The 26,376-nt window shown below is 52.6% G+C and overlaps 1 protein-coding gene across 5 annotated transcripts in view; it reads left to right on the top strand.

The window, feature by feature from the left end:
• The window catches only part of MCC (MCC regulator of WNT signaling pathway), a 394,500-nt gene extending 368,124 nt beyond the window's left edge, over positions 1–26,376 (top strand). For all 5 annotated transcript variants that reach the window (XM_045837875.1, XM_045837873.1, XM_045837874.1 and 2 more), the window contains 5 exons: positions 6,216–6,450; positions 11,358–11,564; positions 15,274–15,374; positions 22,881–23,003; positions 24,134–26,376. In XM_045837875.1, the coding sequence (XP_045693831.1) occupies positions 6,216–6,450; positions 11,358–11,564; positions 15,274–15,374; positions 22,881–23,003; positions 24,134–24,314 (847 nt within the window). In that variant the 3' untranslated portion in view covers positions 24,315–26,376. The remainder of the gene's footprint in view (positions 1–6,215; positions 6,451–11,357; positions 11,565–15,273; positions 15,375–22,880; positions 23,004–24,133) is intronic.

The raw sequence follows: 26,376 nt of genomic DNA, 5'->3' as shown, positions 1-26,376 counted from the left end.
TACATTTCTTCCAGTTTAGCTAATGTGTAGGAAAACCATACCCTTTTAATTTGTATCTCTTAACTATTGGTGATGTTGAAAATCATTTATAATGTTAGATTTTCCTAATGCCAGGGACATGGTTGGCAACAGTATAGCTGCCTGGCCTACTAGGGCCTGTCTTAGTGCATCACCAGGGACCAAGCTGGGAGAGGGCGTGTTTCCCGAAGCCTGGTCTCCAGCGCCGTGCACTGGCATCTTGGGCAAGGGCTGCAGAAACACGGGCTGTGTCTCCGCAGTGCCTCGGTGTCTCCCGTGGACTTCCCCTGTCAGCGGCGTCTTCCGGAGCTTTCTGGCACCGGGCAGTTTTGAGGACTCCGGTCCTCTGGGAGATTTCCCCACACCCACGTTGTGTTGCCTAATTTCTCTTCAGCTAGCCCCCACCTATCTTCCTAGAGAATTCTGATAACCATTCGAGAGCGTTACAGACCTCAGAAGTTTGGTTGTGTTTCATGTTTTTAGTCCTCTGTGACAAAGAATTGTCGGGAGCAGAGAGGGAGGGAGTGAGAGGAAGGCGGCACCGCCAGCACAGCACTGAAGACGCAGCGGTGGGCAGTGTCCACCCTCCTGCTGGAGACTGGGGCCACTCTGGAGTGGCAGGCGTGGCCAAGTGTCGCCTGGGCCGGCCCCTCCTCCAGATACGTTTAAAGTGGTTAGAAACACAGAGGGCCAGTCTTGTAGCACTTTCCTTCTGGAAATAAACTGCTCCCCGGTGCAGTGGGATCTCGGCTGAGGCCAGGGAAAACGACAAAAAAAAACAGGAAAAAATCCATCACTGGATTTCAAGGCAAAGGAAATGCCCTTCTAGCTCTTTACCAAGACAAGATGAGAAAGCTCAAGAAAAGTGTATTTTTCTCCTGAAAAGCAGGATAGGGAGTTGTCCTGAGCACAAGGATGGGACCTGGTGGAGAGGTACAAAGAGGATCATTGAAATCAAGGGTGACTTGAACCCACCTGCACCCATGCCTCGTGGCCAGGACCCTGGCTGCAGGCCACCTGGGTGCTCTTTGTGGGAAGAGCCACCTGCATCTCAGAGACACAGAGCAAAGCCACGTGAGAGAGCTCAAGCAGAACATCACGGAAAGGACACCCCCACACGACCAGGCCCAGCACCTCGCACAACCAGAGCAAAACACGGAAGTGCATCTCCACCACCCTGGATTTTTCCGTTTGCAGCCCTTTCCACAGCCCCTCTCAGAGAGCACGGATGGCCTCCCGCCCTGCCAAGTGATTTATTCAGTCTTGACAACTGAGATCATCCAGCAGGCCGAGCAGGAGAGTTAATGGATGACTTAAGCCTCACCCAGTGCCGGCAGCAAGCCCTCGGGGGACCGGCAGCGCCTTTGTCTGCAGGAGGCCAGAGAAAAGGCCAGTGGCTTCCCCCACTTCTACCACCTCATAATCATATTCCGAGGTGGAACATTAAGGGCACAAAGCAGGACTGTAATTAACCTCTCCTGATCTGCTCCCCTCCACTGTCCTGGAGGAGAGAGAGAGAGGGAGAGGGAGAGGAACCCGAGGGGCTGCGGGGCTGTGGTGCTTATCTTGAAATTAAACTTTCCCCTGGTAAAAGCACTTTAGAGCTCTGTGCTTCTGATGGGTGGGATCTGGGCAAGGAGGTCTTTTGTTCTTTTTTCATTTTCCTCCTTTCTGAAAACTACATCCTTAGCAGAGGCGGTGACACCAAAGCCCTCCTGGCCGAGGATCAAGTCCCGGCCCTAGAGGGGTCCAGGACACCCCAAAGCCTGCTGGCCTCTGCCGCTCCACACTTTTGTCTCCCAGACGGTTCTAAATGGTTTCTCAAATTAGGCCAAGCACTAGCTGCTTTGACCCTCAGACGGCTTTTCTGGATGACCCGGCAGGCGTCTGACATCTCTAGCGGGAGTCCCTGAGTCTAGTGCTGGATGCTGCGGGGCCATGGGCATGGCTGCCCCTCCCCCCCAGAACAAGTGCCCTGTGGCGGCACTCGCTGCTTCTGCCTGTGCCCTGCCCGTTGTCTCCTTTCCACTGTCTGGTGACATGGGGACGATGAGGGTCCCCACTCTACCGCGGCACAGCAAGCTGGGCGATTTAGTCTGGGCCCTAGACCTAGGCGGTGTCAGAGACCGGCTTATCACCACTGGCACCCACTGCATCAGCCCAAGCACACGGCGTCCTCTGCCTAGGGAGTTTGGTGCGGTCCCATTACCTTACAAGCTGCACTGCCAGCACCTGCTTATCTTTGGGGTAGACCAGTTGTTCTCCAACTTGGTTGTGCCTTCTAACCACTGGGAGGGTGCACTGAAATACAGCTCATGAGGCCCCACTCCGGAGTTCCCCATTCCTGCTGTCTGGTGGGTGGGCCCCGGGGACGTGAGTGCCTGCCAAGTCCCCAGGTGGCGCTGCAGGGCCAGCCCAGCCACGGCCCACAGTCCTGGGGTGGACCAACCCCACCAAGTGGGAAGTCTACCAAAATATTATCACTTCAGTGCCTGCAGAATAATTAGCGAGCTCTAGCTTCTAGTGCTCTTTGAATTTCAGAGATTTCTCTCAGTGTAAGGAGACAAAAAACGCCTCAAGAATAAATGTGTTTCTTAATAAGTAGTCTGAAGAAAACATGACCAAAGAGTCATCTGGGTAGCAGGTACATGGGTGTTGGGTATTCTCTGTGTTTTTCTGTGTGCTTAACGTTTTTCAAAATGATTTCTAACGAAAGGAAAAACTAGGGTTGTAAAGTGGGCTTCTGGCCCTGAGTCCCGGCTTCATGGGAGGGTTTCGTGCTGGAGCCTCCTCCCCGCTCCCAGGGAGGGCAGTGCTGCTCTTCCCCAGCATCTCGCTATCGGGGCCGTGCACCCACGAGCATGTCTCACACGCAGCCCCAGGGAATGCTTTGTGAGCAAAGCCAGCACTTTGGCTTGCGTTGATTTCGAGCTCATTTGTCGGTAGAGCATGAGACATCTGCCTCTCTGCGTCAGCGTTGACGGCCCGTGAAGGTGTCCTACTTGAATGGTTTTGCCCACCAGTGAGCTGTTTACAGGCAGGTCTTTAGGTCTTGACTGAAGACCTCTGAGATGCTGAGGGAGGGGCCCTTGTTTTCTCCCTTGAGTGAGACCCTCTCATTGGGCAGCCACCATCCTCAGATGCCCCCCGGGCTCCCTGGTGCCCTCTGCCAGGGATGCTGTTTATTCCCTCAAGCTTCTCTTGAGCTGCTTCCTCTCTTTATGAAATTGCACCTGAAGTGTTCCCACTGCAAGGTGTTGTTCTTCTCACTCCTTTTTCAGTGCAGCTGGAGAAAACATAGCAATGATGATTGATAATTCTATCCTCCTTCTTCCCTGCCCAGCCCTTGCCATCTCTCCCCAAGATTGATGGCAATAGCCCCTGGGGTCCTTAGGGGGTCTCACCTCGGCACAGCAGGCAGAGGGATCCTATTAAATGTAAGGCAGATCCTGTCAGGGGAAAGGACACAAACAACCTTTATAAAACTCTCCGTGACCTGGCACCCTGCCCCCCACCACACACCCCCTCCTGTTGGACCGATTCTCCTTCTCCCTCTCCTTTTGCTGACTCTGATGCAGCCCCGATCTCATTCTCGCTGGCCAAGCTCATGGTCTCGGGGCCTTCACAGTTGCCCAGTCCTCTGTCTGGACCTGTCTTCCTCTAAATACCCACATGGGTCCCTTTCTTGCCTCCTTCAGGTCTACTCCAATGTCACCTTATCCTGCAGGCCTTCCCTCCAACTCTGTTTCGAGGAATAAGCCATTTGCTCTTTGCATTCACTGTAACTACTTCATTTATCTCTGTGGCGCATCTCCCTGCCTGGCATACTGTGTGTTTTACTTGCCCGTCTCCCCTGTGGGAGTGGGAGTCCCACTGGGGCAGCGGTTCCCCAGGGCCTGGAGGAGTGCCCTAGAGCAGCTTCTCCAGTGTTTCTGGAATACAGTCATGACAGCTGCCTCTACGGGGTGCGTACTGCGTGCTGGGCACCCCTCCAAACACCGACACTTTCCCCCATCCAGTCCTTCCCACAACCTGTGAGGCGTGCTCCGTTGCTGCCTCCCTGTTGCAGGTGAGGAAATGGACACAAGGAGGGTGAGTCGTGTTCCCACCACAATGACAACATGTGTAAGCTGCGGGGGTCGCAGGTAGAGGTGGTCCCTCTGTCCTGGGTTCTGCAGAGAATGGAACCCACGGGGTGTGCGTGCGCACGCACATGGATGTATGTGTGTGGAGAGAGAGAGTGACTGCTCTTAACAACTTGGCTCATTTGCTATGGGAGCAGGCAGGCGGGCCGAGACCCAAAAAGTGTTGGTGTTCAGTCTGGAGACTGGCTGGAGGCAGAATTTCTTCTGTCTTTGGAGATCTCAGTCTCTCTTCAAAAGGATTTCAAGTGATCGCGTGAGTCCCACCCCCAGGAGGCTAATCTGCTTCACTCAGAGTCCACTGCTGGGAGTGGTGTCCGCATCCAACACAACCTGCACCGCAGCCTCTGAGCCCCAGGCGCCACGGCCTGGCCCCCCTGCTGCCTGGAGTTAACTGTCACAGCTTCTGAAGAGGTGTCATGTGGCGGTGAGCTGACCTTGACCACTTCATCTCCATGGCCGTCCTCCCTGTCTGGTGGGGCAGCCCCGGGGAGTTTCTCGTGTTCCTGTCCTAGTAGGAAGGAGTTCTCTGACGTGAAGATTCCCCCCAGACGCTGAGATGTTCTCTTCCTCATGTATGGCTGGCTTGATAACATGTCACACACAGAAGTGGCATGGCCTTTCGTCACACCTTGGTTATGGGGACATTACATCTACTGAGTTGGAGGCCTTGTCACGCCTGTCCAAGTGTAAGCGGAGGAGGAGAGGCCCAGGCTCAGGGCAGCCAGCAGCCTGTGGGTGTCCCTCCCTGCTCCTCGCACTGGGGATCCTAGGGAGATGGGCTATGGAATGAGAAGGCCGTGTGGCCTGAGCCTAGGTGCCCGGGTTTCCAGCTTCTTGACCAGATAAAGTCTCTGAGCCTCAGTTTCCAAATCTGTAATGACAGAGATAATACCTCTCATTCTATGGGAGTTCAGTGTTCATCTGGGAGCTCTGCCAGATTTTGGCCATCTTTCCCCAGCCCGTTCCATGAGGGCTGCATCTAGCACAGGTCCGTCCTGGGTGGGTCCAGAGAAGCTGTGGGAGGTCCACACTGGCCTCCAATGCCCATGACTGACTGGGTGGAGTGGGCCGCGTTCTGGGCCTTGGGCGCTGCCTGCCCACCGCTGGAAAGGGCGGGACCTCCTGAGAGCTGCAGCGTCAGCGCTGCTGCAGCGTCCCCCTTTAACAGTCCGGGTCCCACGGAACCTTCATGGGCCACCCCGTTCCTGGGCTCGGCCTCAGGTCAGGCAGTACCTTCCCGGTCATCATCATTCAGTGTGGGTGGTCAAGAGCCCCGGGGGCCGATGTGAGTCCCCGTGGTGGACCCTACACTCAGCTGTGAACCATGGGGAATGGCCAGAAGGCCCACAACACCCTGCTCCCTGCGCAGTCATGGCGGTGGTCTGCACTGGGGCGGTCTTGGCGCACGGCCTCCCCTGTGGCCCCGCCCCTGCCCGCTCTTCCCACGAGGGGGCGCTGTCAGCAGGCAGGGCGCGTGTGAGCCCGTGTGTGTGTGTGTGTGTGTGTGTGTGTGTGTGTGCGCGCGCGCACACAGTCTATAGGTCACGCCATAGGTATTTTGTTTTTCAGCTTACTTTGTCCCTTAACACACCCCTTTCTTAAAGTGCTGTCTACATATATACTTATTTTTATGGCTCGCATATGATTTTCTATCCTGTTTCCTCACTTAAAATACATCCACCACTGTCATCATTAGTACTCTCACGTCCAGTAATTTCTCTTCTCTTGCTGTGTGTTCTAATTCACTAAGTGCTCTATTCCATGAGCCATTCTTGTATGTGTGTATCTTGTTGCTCTTATGGAATTGTCTCCTTAGAAATTGTTCTAGGGTCCGCATTGCTGTGTTAAAAGGTATAAATATAAATACTCTGTTGCCCTTTATATTTACTTCCTAAAGGTGGTGTCAGTCTACTATGTCATGAAGAATGCTTTGTCCCCCTGGACTGCTATCTAGATACTGTTGGGAGAGACGGGGTGTGGAGAAGAGTGAGGGAAAAGGACCTGTAGCAGTGACTTGGAAATGTGATGGGCTTTCTCTGCCTTCCTCCTCAGCACGACCAGCTCCACAGCCAGCAGCTGCGACACGGAGTTCACGAAGGAAGACGAGCAGAGGCTGAAGGACTATATCCAGCAGCTCAAGAACGACAGGGCCGCGGTCAAGCTGACCATGCTGGAGCTGGAGAGCATCCACATCGACCCTCTCAGCTACGACGTCAAGCCCCGAGGAGACAGCCAGCGGCTGGACCTCGAAAACGCCGTGCTGATGCAGGAGCTGATGGCCATGAAGGTACCCCCGTGGGTGGGCCCGGTCCAGATCCCAGCTCCCGTTCACCCCACTGTCATCAGGAGAAGGCTACAAAGGCCCCTGAAAATGGTCAGCTGATGACGAGAAGCCAGCCCCACTTACGCTCTGCCAGCTCTCCCTGGAGGAAGGCCAGAGCCTCACTTGTAGACCAGGGCAGTACCCATGTGTCAGGGGTCACTCGGGCTGGACGTGCTCTTGGAGGCGTGAGTTGAACTCTGGGGAACACCCGAAGTACCTAGGTTTGGGGTGTTTTGTCCTCCAGGAGAAGCCAGCTTTGACCTCTGCAGGCCGCAGCAGCCTCTGTCCATTGAAAGGGACCCTAGTTTCCACAAGCTTACAAGTGCTTCTCGGCCGATTCTGAAGTTAGCCTGAGGCCAGGAAGAGCAGGGCGAGGCCAGGTGCAGATCTGGGGGAGAGCCTGGTTTCCTAAGGCCCCTGTGCCTTCGGCGCTGCCGGGACCCTGCTGGGGTCACGGTGACCCGAGCACCCCCCACCATGACGTGTGCCAGTGCCATGCGGCAGTTTCTTGGCAAGAACCTAGGCTGAGTCTCTGCTGGCGCCTCGCACTGGGAAGCAGGTAAACTGCCACCTCCAGCAGGACACACTGGGCTCATCTCACCCCCGGGGGTGCCAGGCACTAGGCTTCACCTGCTGAGTGCTTTCTCCGAAGATGGCTGGCTGGGGTGTGGTGAAGAGTGTATCTGGTATTTGTTTGCAGTTGCTGGCCCAAAACTTCAAAAACCCTTAAAATTTCCTGAGTGGCAGGAGGGTCTCGGTTGTGGTAATGAGCTAACTTAGCAGCCCCCGGATAGCTTCTGGATGAGGGCTGGTCTCCATCAGAACCAATCAAGTTATTAGAAGGTTGACACTTTCATCCCCTTGACCTCCGGGGGGGGGGGGGATGGCTACAGATCGAATTCCATGGTGTCACCAGTGACTTAATCGTGTCATGGCACCCCAATAAAAAGCCTGTACACCAAAGCCCAGAGATGCCCCTGTTGGTGAGCACCTGTGTGCGCCCCTGCGGGGATTTGCGCCGCCTCGGGGGAGGGGCACGGAACCGGCGCTGGTCCCGCCCTGCGCCAGTCCCGCCCTGCGTGCGCCCTTCGAAGAGCGCAATCCCGAGTCCAGAGAGTGATGCTAGTGAGCTGTGGTCCTGGGGCGGCGGGCGGGGGACCCAGAATTCACAGGCAGATAGTGAGAAGTACGAGTGGCCTGGGCCCCCTCTCCCCGCAAGACTTGCGGCTGGCATCTGATATGAGGCGGTCTGCGCAGGCCTGTGCGCCTAACTCGTGGGGCGTACAGACTGCGGGAAGTCCACGGCAGAGACGCACTGTACACATGCAGGTGGAGGGGAACCGGTAACCGCCCGCCCGGAGCACGGCTCTGGGACGCCTCAGCCCGCTCTCAGCAGACCGGTGGCAGAGGTGGGCACTTACAGGCCCGGGGCCGCGCAGGACTCTGCCGCCTGGCCGGCTGACATGGGAGTTGGGCGGGGAATCGGGCTCCCAAACCTGCTTTCCAGGCTCCACCCTCCTGCCGAGTCCTGTGCGCCAAGGCCTGGTTTTCTCCGCCTCGGGTTTTGAAGGGTCCCTGGCTCTCGGGAGTCCCTGAGGGAGGGGTTCTCGGGCTGCAGCCCCGTCACCTTCAGTTTAAAACCCCAAAGCAGCTTCGTCAGGCCGGGGCAGGTGTCAGCAGTGCTGAGTTAACAGTTTCCAGCTGTTCTCTCCCGTTGGGACCAGCAGTGTCCTCAGAAGAAGGAGCAGGGCCACCTCGGCTCCCCACCTTCACAGAGGGAGGGGCCTGCCAGCAGTGGTCATCCCGGACACGCTCAGGGTGACTCACTCCGCAGGCACACCGCTGCCCTTGGTGATGCTCAAGCGTGAGTGAGTCTCCGTGAAACCTGGGAAGACTCTGGGCAGCGGCAGCAGGTATAGGAACCACCCAGCGTTTCCAAGCTGGTACATCTCGGTCGTGTCCACTCAGCCCGGACCTGACCTCTGCCCCCTCTGGGGAGCCTCACCCATTGCGGGCTGATTTCTGCTCCCATCACCTGTGAGCCCGGCTTTGGCCCCACAACCACAGGGCCCTTTGGCCTGGGCAGGAGCCCTCCTTCTGGGCCTCGCGCCGTGTGGCATGAGCTGCGAGGCTGCCCTTCCCGTTTATTCCAAACTGTTTCCTTTGGCCAAGGACTAAGGGCTCCTTTTTACATTCAAGCCAATCTGTCATGGGATAGATTCAGTGTTATTCTGGCTGGGAAAGACTTTTTTTGGTGGCATAAAAGCACCAGTACTCTCTTTTCTACTTGAAAATAAAATGTGTACACATTATAGGAATTCTCTAAAAGAGTAGAAATTAGTAAAAGCTTGGAGGGAGATAACTCGTCACACCATGGCCCGAGGCAGCCATGGCCAGCTAGTGCTCTGGCTCGGCTCCCTGGCCCCCTTCCTTCGAGGGTTTCGCAGGGTCAGCACCACAGTCCCCTCCCCTGTGGTCCCCTTGGGCAGTGTGTCCAAGGGCTCACGCTCCCCGACGCACACACGTAAGCAGGTTATGTTGGGTTTCACCGTTGTGTTCTGGACTGTAGCTGCTGAGAAACAAGTTTTCTGGGTTTTGGTGGTGGTGGTGGTTTGTTGTTGTTGTTGTTGTTGTTGTTGTTGTTGTTGTTGTTTTACTGCTGTGTCTGATCTTCAGTGACCACCTTCTCATTCCTCGTGTTGACTTGGCTCCTTTTCAAATCCATTCTTCTTTCATAAACATCCTTTCCTTTCATTACAACTCTTCCGTTAGGTCTTTGTTTTAAACATTTGTTTTCTAGTTTTCACTTGTTATCTCTGGTTCTCGTAAATGCCGATTCTGCCTCAACATGAGTCACTTCTGTCTTCTCTCTGCGTCGGGGGAGAATGTGGGTGGCCGCCCATCTTCAGGGCGCAGGTGTCCTCCCAGGGCCCCCTGGGCCTGGCCGGCGGATGTCCCTACCTGGTGGCTCTGCTTAGATTTGTGGGCACCTGTGGGTTTGAGAGGTTTGGGATTAGTTTTTGTTATGTTTTTGGCTTAGGATTCCTGTCCCACATCTCCACATGACACAGGTTTGAGGTTCTCATTCAAGGGGCTTTCCTTTCCCTTCCCACCCAGAGCCAGGGCGACAACCACTTCCTCACCATGTCTCCAGAGAGGAAACCTCCTCATCTCTTACTCTACGCGGCACTGAGAGTCCCAGACCGCGTTGGTCTCGGATCCGGCCCTCTTCCCTGCCCGGCACAGGTGCCAAAAGCCCAGGCCGCGGGTCCTCCCTGTTGGCCCCAGCCTCTGCTGGCCAGCACAGTGGCCACCTCACCTTCCCCTCGGGCACCCCTCCCTCTTCGTGTTCTGGCGCCCATCATTCCCCCTCTCGCGCTTGCCTGTGTGTGTCCGTCCTGGACAGCATGGCCCACGTTAGCTCGGATTGCGGTGCTCCAGAGCCTTCAGAGTCCCGCTGCTTTTGCAGAAGATTAGAAGGGTCCCGTGTCTGGAAACCTTTTGCTCCAGTTTTATGTCTCGTCTTTAGAAGGTTTGGCATCTTTTGGGCAGTCACTGAGCATGTTGCCTTGTCCATGTCTGGTGTTCCCAGCTCTGAGTGTTACCAGCTCTAATGGGTGCCCTCTGGGTGCTTCCCCCACACCAAGGCCAAGAACACCCACCCCCGGGGCTGGTTTGCCCAGGGTAGCACACCGGGCCTGGGGCTTATGACCTCACATAAGGGTGACTCAGGGGTGACTAGAATCAGTGGCCATGGCGAACCCCTCTCAGGACAGCAACTCAGCATTATGAAGATGCCTCTTAAGTGAGATCATCGAGATGGCTGGGGAAACTGACCTGGGAGTCAGGTGTGGCCCCCCGCCCTCCACTAGAGGCAGAGAGATGAGCGTCACGCATGGGCTCACATCAAAAAGGGTTGTGGGGGGCGTGTAGCTTAGTGGCTGAGAGCCTGGGCTCTGAGCCAGGTGGCCTGGGTTCAAACCCTGGCTTACCCAGCTCACGCAGTAATTGTGAGCAGATGAACTTGCCCCTGCACGCCTCATTCTCCCATCCATGAGTGGAGATACTCATAGTACCTGCCTGAGGTGGGGCAGGCTAAATGACTCACTTCGCATGAACACACTTGTGGTCACGTTGTTACCAGGCCCCTGGTCCCAGCAGGGCACTGTCTGATTTTGGAGTCACTACTGGTCCCCATAAAAACCTCTACTCTGAATTCTCTGAGACACTCTGAGAAGTTGCCAGTCAGTCAGTCACCTGCAAAGGACTCTGCTTCTGTTGATTTCCCTGGGGCCCTGAAAGGAGACAAGTGCTAGGGCAGGATATCGTTGCAGTGGGTGCCCCCTTCCTGTCTGACTTGGGTGGCGAGCACCGAGGCTGCCACCAGGGGCCACTAGACATGTGCGTTGGTGCCATGGAAGGTGGGAAAGGAAGTGGGATTGGAAGGGACCTAATCAGACCAACCTCGTGGTGGTGACCCTCCTTTGTAACCTCTTCGACAGATGACACTTAGCCTCAGCACACTGAAAAACTGGTTTCCAACTATGCACTTGTGCCCTTTGTGAGGTGGGGGATTCCAAGTGTTAGAAAGTTTCTTGTTATTGTAAAAACCCAAATCTGCTTGCCTGTATCTTCTACACATTAACCTCAGTTCTGGTCCATGGAGTGACACAGCGCAGGGCTTGGTCTCCACATCTGTCCTCCCCTGCTGTGGAGACAGCTGTCCGTCTTCCCCCCATTGTCTCATCTCCAGCTGCACCGGGATAACTGCTGCAGGTCCCTGGTTGCAGCCCAGACCCCTTCCACTCGCCTGCCTTCCCGCACCTGGCCAGGCTCTTCCATGCTGAGCCGCATATGTTCTGTCTCCATAGGAGGAGATGGCTGAGCTGAAGGCCCAGCTCTACCTACTGGAGAAAGAGAAGAAGGCCCTGGAGCTGAAGCTGAGCACCCGGGAGGCCCAGGAGCAGGCCTACCTGGTGCACATTGAGCACCTGAAGTCCGAGGTGGAGGAGCACAAGGAGCAGCGCATGCGGTCCCTCAGCTCCACCAGCAGCGGCGGCAAAGACAAGTCCGGCAAGGTAGGGTCAGAGGGGCTTGGGCCTCACTCCCTGCCCAGTCCCCACCACTCACCGCCCTGTACCTCCCCTGCCTTATTTGCATAGGAGCTGCAGGCCATGCTAGTTACCTAAAGGAAGGTGGCATTTGAGTGTAAAGAACCCAAACCTGCATTTGCAAACTCTTGCTCCATGTCACAGGGAGATCATTTCCACAGATTGTCGTCCCCCCGGGTGAGGTCTGTGCCGTGGTCGCACAGTCCAACACCGGTGCCACCTGCTGTGTCTGTCCCCATCCTCACAGCGGCCATCATGTATGGACCACTTCTGTGCTCGTCACACAGAACCCTGAGGAAGGCATCGTTACCCCATTTGCATGAGGACAATGAGATTCAGAAGAAGTGAAAAGTCTCAGAGCTACTGAGTAGCAGAATTGGGGTTTAACCCCAGTTTGGCTAACAGGCCGTCCTCCCCTTGTTCTGTTGCCTCCTCCACTTCTTTTGGCAAATGCCGTCAGCGAGGTGGAGCAGGAAGCCACCTGAGGCAGAGGCAGGGGAAGAGGAGGAAGGCAGGCCCTGGATTTCACAGCAGATACCTCGGGGAGAGGGCTGTCGGGTGACATCATCTTGCAAACGCACACTCCCATTAGCCCCCAAGTCTCTTTTTCTGGAATCGAAGTTCATTCCATCACACTGCATTTCAGAATTATTTCAAATAGTGTGTTAGAGGAAAAAGGCTTTGGACCTAAAAGAATGATATGCCTTGTCCCAGGACACTGAAATGCTGTGCATTGGGTTTTCTGTTCCTGATAAATGGTAGCTTCTCCAGATGCCAGTTTGTTTCAGGCCCAAGACCGGTGGGCAGAGGCTGACCTGCTGGTCTAATGAGCGGCCTCTCGCAGCCCAAATGCCGGATGTCTCCAGGAGAGGTGTGCACGTGGGAAGAAGCCACTTGCTGATGCCGTGTGGCAGAGAACTGTCACCTCCTGAATAGCTAAGCCCTGGGAAGCATGCTTTACAAAGGGCCACAGCTGTACCTGGCCCACCCCTCGCCTGCCAAGGAGCCCAGGGCATCGGGCAGGGGCACCCAGTGGGGCCAGCACTCCCGAGACTCCGGCTGCTTCCCAGTCAGTTATCCATGCATTCGATAAATGGGATGTGGTCCCGTTGGGGCGCTGGGGGCAATTCCAGGTTTGCACACCTATGGGGGACACTGATGAGCAAACAGAGGGTCCTGACACAGTGACACAATGTCCTGAGTGAGTACGAGGACCAATTCCACGTGTGATGGAGGCCACAGGCCACACTCGGAACCCAGGCTTGGAGATGCGGGCCAGGTTTCCAGAGCTGAGGCCCAGTAGAGAGTGGGAGCTGGCCAGATGAACGGGGGCGGGGGAAGCGGGGGCCACTCCAGGCCGATGGAACACCCCAGAGGGAAGAGGAATCCATGTGCTGGTTGGCGAGGTCAGCTGAGTGTGCAGCTCCCCCGGGGACAGTGAGGAACCGCTGCAGGGCTGCCCCGGGGGGTGATGCCGCACGTTTTGCCCTTTGGAGAGGTCACTGCCCGATGTACCAGGAAGCCGTCTGCCCCACGGGGCTTGCGCCATGCTGTTTCTGACAGTGGGGCCAGGGCTCAGGGAGGTGGGTGGTCTGCCCCAGGCCTGCCTCTTTAAAGTCTGTACAGCCTCTCTGAGTGTGTTAGTGGTCACCGGGGGGTCAGGGCCTGGGAGACGAGCGCTGGTGTGCGTGGTGTGTGGGTGTGCGTGCTCAGGGCCTCACGGGAGCAGACTCCCGGGGTTCTTGCCAGAAGGCCCCTGGGCTGGGCCATCCCCTGGTTCTTGGTGTTGGTTTTGACTGGGAAGGCGCTGTGTTTTGTGGAATGGCTTCAAACCATAGAAGTCACTTTGATGGAAAAGGCCAGGTGATTTTATTTTTAACATTAGAGTAAAAAGCTTTTTAAAAGTACCTTGGGTTGTTCAGGTAATGAAATTAGAGTAGCTGATTCTCTTGTCTTTCAAATATTGGAACCATTTACTGCTTCATTAACATTTCCCTTCGGAGCTATTCATTTTTCTGATTTGTTGGTAGATGAAGCAAACTGTCCAGAGCCAGGGTTGGAAAACTGTAAAGCGTCACACAGTCAATATTTTGGGGCTTTCGAGGCATGCGGACTCCGCTGCAGCTTCTCTGGGCCGCTGCAGAAAGCGTTCTGCGGGAAGGCAGAGAGGGTGTCGGTGGGGGAGGGCGGGCAGCGCGCTAATAGCACTTCACGTATGGACATCGAAACTTGAATTTCATATAATGTCTACACATCACAAAATAGTCTTTATATATTTTTTCATATTTTTAAAAACAAAATCAATTCTTAGCTTGTGGGCCGTATAAAAACTGGTGGCAGGCCAGATCTGGGTCTAGAACACCCACCATACTCTGGAGGGTGGGGGTCCTGCTTGTTCTAAAACTCCCCTCCAGCCAACAAGCTGGAACCTGAATCTCCTCCAAGTCACATTAGCTTTTTTGCACTTGTCTCTGCAACAGATATTGCCAACCGTGTCCAGTGAGAGGCACAGGTGGGACAAGGCTGTCCCTGTCTCTGAGGAGTCTTAGGAAATGTCCTGCCGTCACAGGGGAGTAGGTGCTCAGAAAGGGGGGCTGTTGGGATCTCAGCGTCCACTCGCTGGAGGCCGAGGCCGGGGCCAGGCCGCCCGGCCATGGGACCACGAGGGGGAGAGAAGGGCAGGAGAGCCTCGGGCAGGGGAAGGCACGCAGAGTGGAGGGTGTTCAGAGGAGGGCGGTGTGGCTGCGGGACGCCCCGTGTGGGGGCATCTCTGCGTCAGCAGGCTGCGGGACACTCAGGGCCCTCCTGAGGTCTGGACCGTAGCCCTAAATGCGTACTTCTGCATAGCTCTCATCTCCCAGCTACCTAACTTTGTTTACATTCAGTAAACAAATGTATCAACTGCAACAGATCACCAGCCTTTTCGTCTCAGGCCTGGGTGTAGTAGGTGCTCAGTGAATGTCTTTGGAACAAAAATCATCAGATGAGCCTCCCCTGGCCACTTTCCTAGGCAGCATGGAGACTGCCCTCGGTTAGAGCGCTCAGATGGGTGATCACGGCACTGCGCAGGAGTCCGGCTCCCAAGTGCCTCAGCTGTAAAGCAGGGTTCAGTCTGATGATGTCAGCGTTCCTGTCTAATGTTATAGCATGGGCGGGGGGAGTAGGGGGCGTGGGTGGAGGTTGCATTTCTGTCTTCCTCCTCCTCCCTGAGTTTTCTAAAGGTTACACTGTACCCAAATGTAGACAAGACTGGTTTTCTCCCAAGGAGGAGTGGGGCTGGGGCTGAGGATCCTCTGTCTCCCACTTGTCTCTTACGACTCATGAGAGGCTGACTCACGGTGGAGAGCCCTGGTCTGCAGCAGCTGACTTAGGTTTGATCCTCGCTCCACCAAGTCCTGGCAGATGACTTGGGGCAAAGTCACTTCTGTGCCTTAGTGTTCTCCTTGGCCAAACGGGATCATGATAGCAGCTGCCTCGGAGGATCATTAAGGTGATTAAATGGGAGGGTGTGTGACCGCTCAGGCCAGTGCCTGGTACACAGGGAGTGCTCAGAGCTTGGGAGGAGCGGTCATCGCCCGTGGGCCAGCCTGCCAAGGGCTCGGACCCCGGGGCAGCATTGCAGCTGTCACCCCCCACTTGGCTCCAGGTCTAACCCACGTGTGTCTGCCGTTCCCAGGACTGTGCTGATACTGCCTCCCCGGCTCTGTCCCTGGCAGAACTGAGGACCACACACAGCGACAGTGAGCTGGCTGCAGAGTTTGCCAACGCCATCCGTCGGTAAGCACCCTGCCCAGGACCCCGACACACCATCTGCTCTGGGAGCGGCGGCTTCATTCTCAGTTCTCTTGGCTGTTCGTGCCGTGCTCCTCGGTCACTCGGGCTGGCCCGGGAAGGGGCTTCAGCTGTGTCCATTGTGTCTGGTGCAGATGTTAAGTTTTGTACTTGGGTGATGAAATCTCTCACCTCTTCAATGATGGGTCCTGCTCTCCTCCAGTCCTTGCTGGCTGGACAAGGAGAAGCCCTGCTGGCACCAGACCTTTCAGAAGGGAAGCGATGGGAGAGTGTAGGGGTGGTCATTTCATCCACAAACAGAAAATGTCCCTTTCTTTGCTTTTTTGTTGTGTTGCACTGGCTGGACCCTTCAGGACATTGTTAAATGGTAATAGTCAAACCAGGCGTCTTGACCTCGTCTCCAGCATCCGTGGGAACACTTCCATCAGCATCAGCGGCTCTTCCCAGTCAGGAAGCCCCGTGTGTGCATTCAGTTCTGGGCGTTTTCCTCTCCTGTGTGTGTCTCCCCCCGCCCCTTCCTGTGCTCCAGGGAGAAACAGTTGTGACCCATCTGGATCTGCCTTCCGCATCCTCGCCTGCCATACTCCTGCCCCCTGTCTAGAGAAATGAAATGCAAGCCACATGTGTAATATTCTGGACTTCTGGTAGTCAGATTAAAAAGTCACAAGAAACAGGTGAAATCCACATTAATAAGGTGTTTTATATACCCAGTGTATCCAAAATATTATTTCAACATCTAATCAATATTTTAAAAGACATATTAATGAGATTAGTAGTAGTGGTCACACCAAGTTTTCAAAATCTGGGACACATTTTACACTGACGACACATCGCAAACTCGAACAGCCAGCGTTTCGGGAGCTCAGGGGCACGGGCGGCTGTGGCTGCCCTGTAGGAAAGGGCAGTTCTGAGAGGTTCTTCAGCTCAGTTGTCCAGTTCACTAATTTATTAATGTTTTTAATCCCCATCTGAGAATATCTTCATTGATTTTTTTTTTTTAGAGAGGGAAAGGAAAGGAGAGAGACAGGAACATCGATATAAGAGAGAAACATTGATCAGTTGCCTCCCATACACGCCTCCACCTGGGATCAAACCTGCAACCTGGGCATGTGCCCTGACCTGGGATCGAACCTGCAGCCTTTTGGTGTAGGGCTGACACTGCAACCAGCTGGACCACCCAGACAGGGCACTAATTTTTTTTTTTTTTTTTCAGTTGTATCCATTGTGGTGTTTGCCTTAGAGCTGAGTTTCTTATTTTGGTAATTAAGTCTGTCATATCTTTAGTGGTATGGTATCCTCTTACTCTTTCTGAGGATATTTATTATACTGATTCTAAAATGTTATTTTGTCTGCTGTGTTGACTCTGTGTCCACACATCAAACTCTTTTCAGAATTGACTTTTGTGACTCTTCCTTGGTTCGGCTCACATGCTCCCCTTCTGGGCTTCCTCTTCCTCCTGGCCCATGCCCGCTCCTTGGGCTGCAGACCTGGCCCAAGCACCTGGTTCCCAGCTGTCCTGGGGCTGGCAGCTCTCCGTGAGCCCCTCTGAGGCCTTTCTGCTCATAGCTCCACTCTTCTGTTTGCATTCTGAGTTGTGGTTTCCTTTCTCGGGAAGAAGAAAAATCTTGCCCTTTTTATGAGTGCTCATCACTTCTGGCATACAAGGAACACTCCTTGCTTTCTAACACATTCAGGGATTTTTGAAAAAACACATTTCCCACCCTGGACAGGTGGTTCAGTTGGTTGGAGTCATCCCATACACCAAAAGGTTGTGGGTTCAATCCCCAGTCAGGACACATACTTGGGTTGTGGGTTCGATCCCCAGTCGGGGCGTGAATGGAAGGCAGCCAATCTGTTTCTCACATCAATGTTTCCATCTCCCTCTCTCTCTGGGCAACCCCCTTCCTCTCTGTCTAAAATCAATAAATACGTGTCCTCAGATGAGGATAAAAAACACATTTCCCAACATTTCTGGGGCTTGGGGTACGTGGGGAAGGCTACAGCGCGTGCCCAATCTGCCCTCCACATCCAGCCAGCTGCTTAGTTTGGGTGCAGCCTCCAGGCTGACGGTGGGTGGGAGGCTGCCCCGCGGGAGCTCCATTGCCCTCCTCACTTCCTGTCACTTTTGCTCTTTGCTTCCAACTTGTAACAGCTCAGCTTTTACACCGCCTGCGCCTCTGGTCATATGGTTAAATTATAATTACTTGGCTTGAGGTAGGAAGACAGGCATCGCCAGAAGATGCCGTCCGTGAATCCCAATGACCCAACAGGGCCGGGAGAGGGGGCACAGGCCACGCCCGCCTCACACTGGGAGCCACTGGGGTGGCATGTTTGTACCCTAAGTCCCGGCATTTTTCTGATTCTGCAGACCTCAGAGGCCTTTGCTGGCCCAGGGAGGGTTCGGGTTCCGCTGACTCAACACAAAGAGATTTCATTTGCTCTGTCCATCACAGTGGGTTTCCAATAACCAGCCTTGAGTTGGTTAGCATGGATTTCTAATCAAGAGTCATATATGGATCCCAGAAAGAACCCACAGGGCTACAGGAAAAAGGACAATAACATAATTATACTGTAACTGGAGCTTAAACCCTGGAAGAATCATTTCATGAGGGTATATAATATAAACATCTGAGGGCTGGGAATGTTTTCATTTTTAAAAACCAAGTGGAAACTAACACCTTTGGAGATACTAAATCACCACTGAGCTAGTTGAAGTCAACTGAGGGAAACTGCCCTGTGTTTTCAGAAATATTTCTTCCTTAGGAAAGGAATGTGTGGGCCCAGGCATCCAGACTCAAGACAGCAGGTTCGGAGCAGGGAGGGCAAGAGGCTGAACCGTGGTATTTTCTTGTGAGAACCAGCCAGCCCCAAGGAAGGTACCTGTGGCCTTCCAGTCACTGGTTCTAAGGTTCCTGGCTTGCCCCAGCCTGGCCTCCCAGCCTCGCTGGCGTGAGTTCGGGCAGCCCTTGCACCTGACCCTGCCCTCTCACTGCGTCTTCTCCCAGCTCCCCCCTCCCCCATTTGGAACACAGCCCGGACTGCGTGCAGACGCACACGTGCCACCTACCTCCCATCTGCGCCGATTTCAGTCCCTCCACTTCCATCAACATTCATTGTGGTTTATTGGCTCCCCTGTTGCCATCAAACCACATTGAGAAGACCCAGTTTCCGGTCTTGCACACGAAGCTCTTTTTACCTGGAGGCCTCGTGTTAGTTCTTGTCCCCATAGGCTGCGTGCTGCAAAACCTTCATGTGAGGTCCCTCTCCTGCTCTGGGTCCTGGTAAAATTAAACTGGATGATCTTTATAGCAAAGAAGTGAAGTGTAACTGTGCAGTTACAGAGAATTTTCAGGAATGACTCTTCTTTGTATTTGGATGTGTGAGGCGCAGCCTGCCCTGGGGACCTCAGCACATCTGGGAGGGGCGGACCGTTCATCTCTGTCACATTCTTGGGGACAGGCGGTGGTCTCCAGGTGAGGGGGTGGGAAAGGCACAACAAGGCCGAGTGGTTTTCCAGGGTCACAGAGCAAGTCAGTGAGAAATTGGGGGGCTTCTACGTTCTCTGCTGGACCCCACTTGCTGCCGAAGCTTTGCCCTGCAGATGAGGGTGACTGGAGCCCACTCGTGTGGGCTCTCCTTATCCTCAAAAAGGACTTAGATAGCTGTTTCACACCACCTGGGTTTTCTGAAAAAATAATTAGTGATAGACCAATGTTTACAATGAAGGAAATAAGGAAGGTCATATGATATAGTCCCTATGGAGACTTTCCCCCACCCCCAAAAATTACATATAGATTGGAATGAATAATTTGGAGGAAATGACAAGGTGCTGTGATGTTACAACTCCAAGCCATTTGTTCAGATGGGTGGGCTTTTCGAAGGTGGTGACCTTTCAGGTGAAATGAGGAGGAAAAGCAGCTGGTTGGGAGTACACCCCAAGCAGAGGGAAAAACTTAGTGTGTGCTGATGGGATTCCAGCATGCTGGAGTGTGAGAGGGGCAATGCCAAAACCTGGGTGGGCAAGGGGCAGGTTGAGCAGGGCCTTAAAGGCCCGGGGTAGGACCACTGGCTTTACTCCAGCTGCAGGTAGAAGGCACTGAGGGCAGTAACATGATCCAACTTGTGATAGTAAAAACTTCTGGAGGCTCTGACTGTGAAAACCTAACAAGGAGGCAGAGGTGCGGTCGATTCAACACCACAGGATGGTGAAGCGTGACCACCCTGGAGGTGCTGACAGAAGTGGCGCTTTGGTAGGCGTGGTTCGCCCTTTAACTGCCGTGGAGGTCGAGGGCAAGGTTGGAGTGATGAGGGCCAATGGCGTTGCCCTTTGCTGACAAGGGAGAAGGAATGGGTTTGGGAGACCATCTCAGAAGGCTAGCCTCAGACATGTCAAGTTGAAGATGCCTAAGCAGAGATGTCAGATAAGCCCAGAGATCCAAGACAAGGTCTGGAGATAAGGATTTGGGCTTTTAGCAATTTATTTAGAAAAATTAATGGGGATGGAGAGAAGTGAAGAAATGGAGGGCTGTAGAGTATGGTCCAGGCCCAAGTCCTGGTGCTCCAAGTATATAGATTTGGAGCAGAGACCAGATCTGCAGGTCTGTGAGGCCCCACCTCTCTTCCTGGGCTCTGTCCTCCAAGAGAGCCGGCCAGGCCTGGGCAGTGTGCTCTGATCCCTCAGGGCACTATGGAAGCCTTTGGTTTCCAGGGGCAGGGCTCTGGGAGTTCCATATTCTCCACCGTCTACAGGGTGGCGCAGAGGGGTATGGATGTAGTTGGGGTGGAAGATAATGGTATTGCACTGTGCAGTTTTGTTGTGAATTTATTGAGTTCATGGTGACATTTTTAATTCTTGTCACAATATTTTTTCCCTTTGCAGTATGAATCAACTTTAGAATGAAAAAAGACTCAAAACAGTAACAAAATGTAGGAGAAATAACCCTCCTGCTGCTTTTTTTTTTTTTTTTTTTGCCAGAGGGAAAGGATGAATCTTTCCCCGTCTCCTAACCTGCCCCAGCTGACAAGGTGGAGGGGGTGGCGGAGGACACCCAAGAAACTGTTCTCACTTCTGGCAGGAAATGGTGACATTCTCAGACTCCAGTAGGAAATGCAGCCAAATTCGGGTGGCTGCTGGGGCCCAGGAGAAAGCCTCATCCTCAGCCGGTGGGATGCACTCTGCTGGAGGGAGGGTTCCCTGAAGAATGAGCAGTGATGCAACTTGGGCTAGTTGTCAGGCTTCACTTGAAAAAATTTTCCCCCTTCAGTGTCACTCACAAAAGCAGGTCAGGATTTTTGTGTCACAGTTCCTTTATTACTGTGTGGAAAGCTTGACTTGCACTAACAGTAGCTGGAGGCAGAAACACGAAAGATGTAGCTATTTGAAAAGCCAGGAAGGGAAAACTAGCCTCTGAACCATGGGCAGAGTCCTCACCTAGGTCACCCTCCCAGCCCCTCTTGTCGGAAGCATAGACGTCACAGTTTACAAAAGCAGGCTTAGTTTAAAATTTTCATGCAATTGTTTATATTTATAAATTATTTATAAAGACTTTATTGATTTGGATATTTTGAGTATGTCAGCTATCTCCCACTATTGGCTTCCAGTGGGTGGAGGCCAGGGGGTGCCGCTAAACATCTTCCAATGCATAAACCAGCCCCAGCAAAGAATTATTTGGCCAAAATGTGAACAGTACCAAGAAACTTTGCAAACCACTTTTGACACGTTCAATCAGTCACAGCACCTTCTTCACCTACTGCACAAACTGTTTTTTGTGTTTCAGTTGCATTTTTACCTTTCTTGAAATAAAAAAGCATAATATGCCAAAAATGTTGCATATTTTCTCCCATCTTCAATATTAAAATAGCTGCACAGAAATTCCCCAATTTTGATATACTTTTTAATGCATGCTGATATGACAACTGTCACAATACAATCTAACAAAACCGTTTTGAATGACATTAAAGACAACTAAGTGCTACCAGAGCCAAACGTAGGGAAAAAAACTAAAGGAACTTTTTGGCTAACCTAACAGAAAATGAAAGCCTCCCATCATGCCTCTTCTGTGAGTTAACCTTTGCTGAGTGGTGTTTAGCCTTCTGGTCTATTGTTAGACGACTAGATTTTTTGTTGTTTTTCAAAAAATGGCATCGGACAGAACTCACCCTTTCCACTTGACCATTTATCGAACACCATGCCAAGTGCACTTCGGTCTGCATTTGTTAAGTTGCAGAGTGGTAGAGATATACCTTACCCAGGTCCTTTCCCACTCCGAGCTGTTATACCCAAAGCTACAATGAATGCAACTGTAATCTCATCTATCTATCGGCACCTACACTATTTCTAAAGAAAAATTCCTAGAAATCAAGTTGCTTAGTCAAGGGGCGTGTTCATTTTGCCAGATACTGCCAAATTACCTGCCAACACAATCATGCTAATTTACACTCTTCATATGAGGAATTTCTTCCATAAATTCTGGTTTCTTACTATGCTCCAAAGAACAAATACTGTGAGTTATTCCAAAGCTGTGTTAACCACCATCACTGAGCAGCTGTCACCCAGGCATGGTGCTCAGTACGGAGGATACATCAGGACAAAACCAACCAAGATCCTTGTGACCCTGGAGCCTACATGCCTGTGGGGGAATCTGCTGAGCTCAAATGCATGAACCAGATCAGGGAAAGTCGAGCTGTGACGCCTGTGATACGATGCAGTGCCGCTGCACACAAGGGAGGTGGGGTAGTCATTAATGTCTCCCTGCCCGGGGTCTGGTGTTCTTGTGGGAATTAGAGGGAGGCAATCAGCTGAATGGACACTAGAAACCTCCCATAACTGACCCCTCATCAGTTAACTTGGATTATTGCTATAGCAGTAAAGAGCCCACAGAATGTGAAGCTGGGGGGTAGAGGAAGTCAAATGAAAGTGCCCATGTAATTTCAGTACTTTAAAGGGAAACAAGGACCTTTAAAAGGAGAATACTATCAATTCTACTTCCTCTACCTTTTTGTGTTTGTTTTGCAAGGTAGGACCATGTTGATTTCAGTAAACAGGGACCTGTCCAAGGCAGACTGCCCTCGGACAAGAACAGAGGCTTTGTGCGTGAATCCCTGATTGGTTCAGGAGATGCTGGGGACACCTGGAGAAGAAGGGTGTGGGGCTGCGACAAGGTTCTGTGGTCGAGCTGCACTGGCTGAGGAGCATCTGGCACGCCCGCAAAAGGGACTTCTAGGTTAACTCAGTTTCTCCATCTGGAAGACATCTTGCCTGTCCTGTTCCTTTGTGACTTATACCTTAGATCTCTAAAGACCCTTAGCATTGAAGGAAGTAGACTCAGATAGGCCTCAGGAGGGCAGAGGTGAGGCCTCCTGGCTCCGCCTCAGGAAGGGACCTCCTGCACCCGCCTTTGACTTGGCAAGGTGCACACTTTCCAGGTAGCAGCCACTTCCATCATTGCATCGAGTCACTCATGGCATTCTGTCTGTCTCTCCTTGATGCAGAGAAAAGAAGTTAAAAGCCAGGGTTCAAGAGCTGGTGAGTGCCTTGGAACGACTCACCAAGAGCAGTGAAATCCGACACCAGCAATCAGCAGAGTTTGTTAACGACCTAAAGAGAGCCAACAGGTAAAACCCTTGTGTGTATATGGCCAGTGGTACTTTGTGGGTTCAGGACCCCTTTACACAGACAAAAAACTCAGGACCTCAAAGAGCTTTGTTCTTATAATTATCTATCTATTGACACTTATCACTTTAGAAACTAAATTTTTTAATTTTTAACTTTTTAATTCATTTAATAAAAAACAATAACTACATGTAATATAAATGACCTTTATTTTTAAAAAATATTTATTTTACAAAAGAAGTGGCGCTGTTTTTACAATTTTGCAATTCTCTGTAATGTCTGGCGGTTTTTTTTATTGTTTTATTCAACGTCTGGTTTAATAGAAGACAGCTAGATTCTCACAATTGCTTCTACTGGCAAATATATTGTTCTGAAACAGGTAAGAAAGCCAGCTTCACAGACTGTAGGTAGAAAATACAGGACCTCACAGGCCTCCCCTGAAGGGGCTTCCGAACACCTCAAAGGTCCATCTTCGGGCCACACCTGAAGAACCTGAACGCACATGGAAGGTGTGGGGGGTGTGGGTTGCCATGTGGGACCAGAGAGGGTGTCAGGACTTACCTAGCCCTGGGCTCATCCCTGCCCCCTCCCCGGTGGGGACAGCTCAGAGGCCTAGATTCTGTGTCGGGCAGCCATCAGCTTCGGATAGCCTGTGTGCTCAGAGTCCCACTGGTCCAAAGGATGAAGGGAAATGGCCGCAGCCCCTCTGCCCTCATCCTCGGTGAGGTCACTCAGACTGAAGTGCGGGAGAAACTCCTTCCCGCACCTTACACCTGACCATCTATTTGCACGAACCAGACACAGTATTCGAATTTAAAGGACAGATTTCTGGAATGCAGCTGCCTTTCTGCTGGTTTGGCATGTGGCTAGTTCGGATGGTTGGTTTAAACCCTCCTAATGTGTCAGTGACAAGTCCCCAGCAGTCAGCTCAGCCGTGGTTAAGCTCAGAGACGAAGGGCCATGAGAGCTGAAACACTAACCATTTGACTTCAGGTTCTTACTGAGGAGGCTGAGTGACCTCTGCTTCTCCAGAATGGTGCTTGCTGGAACTGGCTGCCCACTGGACAGGCCAGTGTGTCTCAGTGCTGCCTCGGGGGAAGCTTGCATCTCATTTCCTTCTGTCCCCCCACAGCAACCTGGTGGCCGCCTATGAGAAAGCAAAGAAGAAGCATCAAAACAAACTGAAGAAGCTGGAGTCTCAGATGATGGCCATGGTGGAGAGACACGAGACCCAAGTGAGGATGCTCAAGCAGAGAATAGCTCTGCTGGAGGAGGAGAACTCGAGGCCACACACCAACGAAACTTCACTCTAGTCAGCACTCGGGCCCCCAAGTTCTGCCCGTGGAAGCTCAGCCGTAGCGGGTCTCGGAAGAGAGAAGGGCCCTGGGGACAGAGTACCTGCTGGGAGAATTAAGGAAGGTTGGCTGGTAGGTCAGCGCTGTGGACTAGCCCTGGGGGTGAGCGTCCCCGGTGACGCCGTGCGGACTGTGTCCCGCAGACCCACGGACAGCATGTAAATACCTGCTCTATTCGCGTGCTCAGCAGGCCTGGCTTCTGCTTCCAGCGCTGGCTTTGTCCCCCTCCCACCTTTTCTGCTTTGGAAGTGGTACATCAGCAGTGTCCCAGGCATTTGTTTGATAGGATTTTCCACTCTTTTCCTCCATTTGGTAGATAGTGACCTTATCTCTGGTGTCCCCAGTTTCTCCTCTGTCCTCCTTGGGAGGGAAAACTGACACACACGGGTGTGTGTCTCCGTATCTACATTTGCTCACCGTAAGGCAGCTTTGGTGTTTAAGTCCCACCTACCAACTCTGAGACACAGGCTGTCACACAGCAGGTGGTACAAAGGTGTCACAGTCCTAGATAGGAAGTTACAGGGCAAGCAAGCCCCGGGCTGTGCCTGAACAGCTGTGTGTGTGGGAATGAGCCTGCCGTCAGCTCCCACTGTGGAGGCAGGGCCCAGGAGAGTGCCCCGCCTGATGGGGCCTTATCAACAGCCAAGGCTAGGAGCTGGGCTGATGTAGGTATTGGAACTAAAATTTTATCTGGAATTTCTTCAAGGACAGAGGAGCATTTTTAGTACTTCCCCACCCTGGGCACTCTATAATTGCTGTTTGCGTGAACCAGAGTTCACCCACAGGAGTATATATGTAGCTCTGGAAATGCCTCTGTTTCTGTAAGGACAAGAAGCAGGACACTGAGTAGTTACTATTTTGCAGGCTGATCCCATCTATTTGAGATTGCTACTGAATCACCAGTTCAAGACTTCACTCCTGCTGTGATGAAGGGTAGAGGGTGAGGAAATGGTCCTCAAGGTCTCCTTTTCTCCCCCAGACTTGGTGATCATGAGCATATGGTGCTTAAACAGGTTAAATTTCAAGCAAAATGTTGACAGGACTGGGTAGGACCAAAGTACCTGAATTCTTTCAGGAAGGGCTTCTATCTCAGACTCATTATTCCTCTTCCACTGTTTCAGTCTTTCTTCAGTAGTTGCCCTACCCTGAGACATCTTAAAGGACCACTTGCCATTTACTCTGTGGCGCCTGGAAATCCACCCAAGTGCCCCATGAGAAATACGTCCCAATGCAATGCCACAATTCACAAAGTTTTGCTTATGACCACGTCATCGTGTCAGTGTCCCCATGTCCACAGCTAAAGGCCTGCTTTCAGAGAGCATGAATCCTATTCCTCAGCCTTTTGCACTCTGGTGGAGGGCACTTGAGCTACCGCCTCGGAGGGCAGAGTCTCATCCCCAAAGCAGTCAACTTTCTCAGGTAGGCAGTGAGGCTGCCAGATCTTCAGTCACCTGGTGTCAGTCTGCAGGGGCCAGCTCTCAGGTGCTCTGATCACTGAGAAGGTGCCCACTGGTCCCTGTGTCTGTTATGAATCTTTCATTCAGTCAGAGTTGGTTCTTGTTTGTGATTTCTTAAAATCAATTTTTACTCTTTGGGTAAAATTTCATTTTGTCACAAGGAAAATGTTTTGGCTGAAAAGTATGTCCAAAAATGGTTTAATAGAAAAAAATCAGTTTTCCCAGCTTGCCTAGGGAAATGTCCTCCTCCAAGCTAACTGGGATGTGCGTGCAAGGTGGGAAGGCAGCCATGGCCTTCGCTCTTGCAAATGGAAAGTGTAGCAGATGCAGGATTCAAGGCCTGCCATGCCTGCCCCTAGTGAGAACCGAGAGCCCACCCTTGTAGGGTCCTGAAGCCCCTCCGGACCGAGGCTCCGCTCTTCCATTAGGAGCCCCTGTATTACGAAAGCTGCCTAGCCTCATTTTGAGTTTATATGTCAACATAATACTTTTTAAATATGTGGTGATCGGGGTAAAACTGTTACTTTTATAAATGTGCAGAATAAAAAAGCTATTATTAAATA

The sequence above is a fragment of the Phyllostomus hastatus genome, unplaced genomic scaffold, assembly GCF_019186645.2.
Source record: "Phyllostomus hastatus isolate PE091 unplaced genomic scaffold, TTU_PhHast_1.1 phas_contig_254, whole genome shotgun sequence".
NCBI lineage: Eukaryota > Metazoa > Chordata > Mammalia > Chiroptera > Phyllostomidae > Phyllostomus > Phyllostomus hastatus.
Note: the sequence above shows the minus strand (reverse complement) of the source record. Positions and strands in the feature narration are given on the sequence as shown.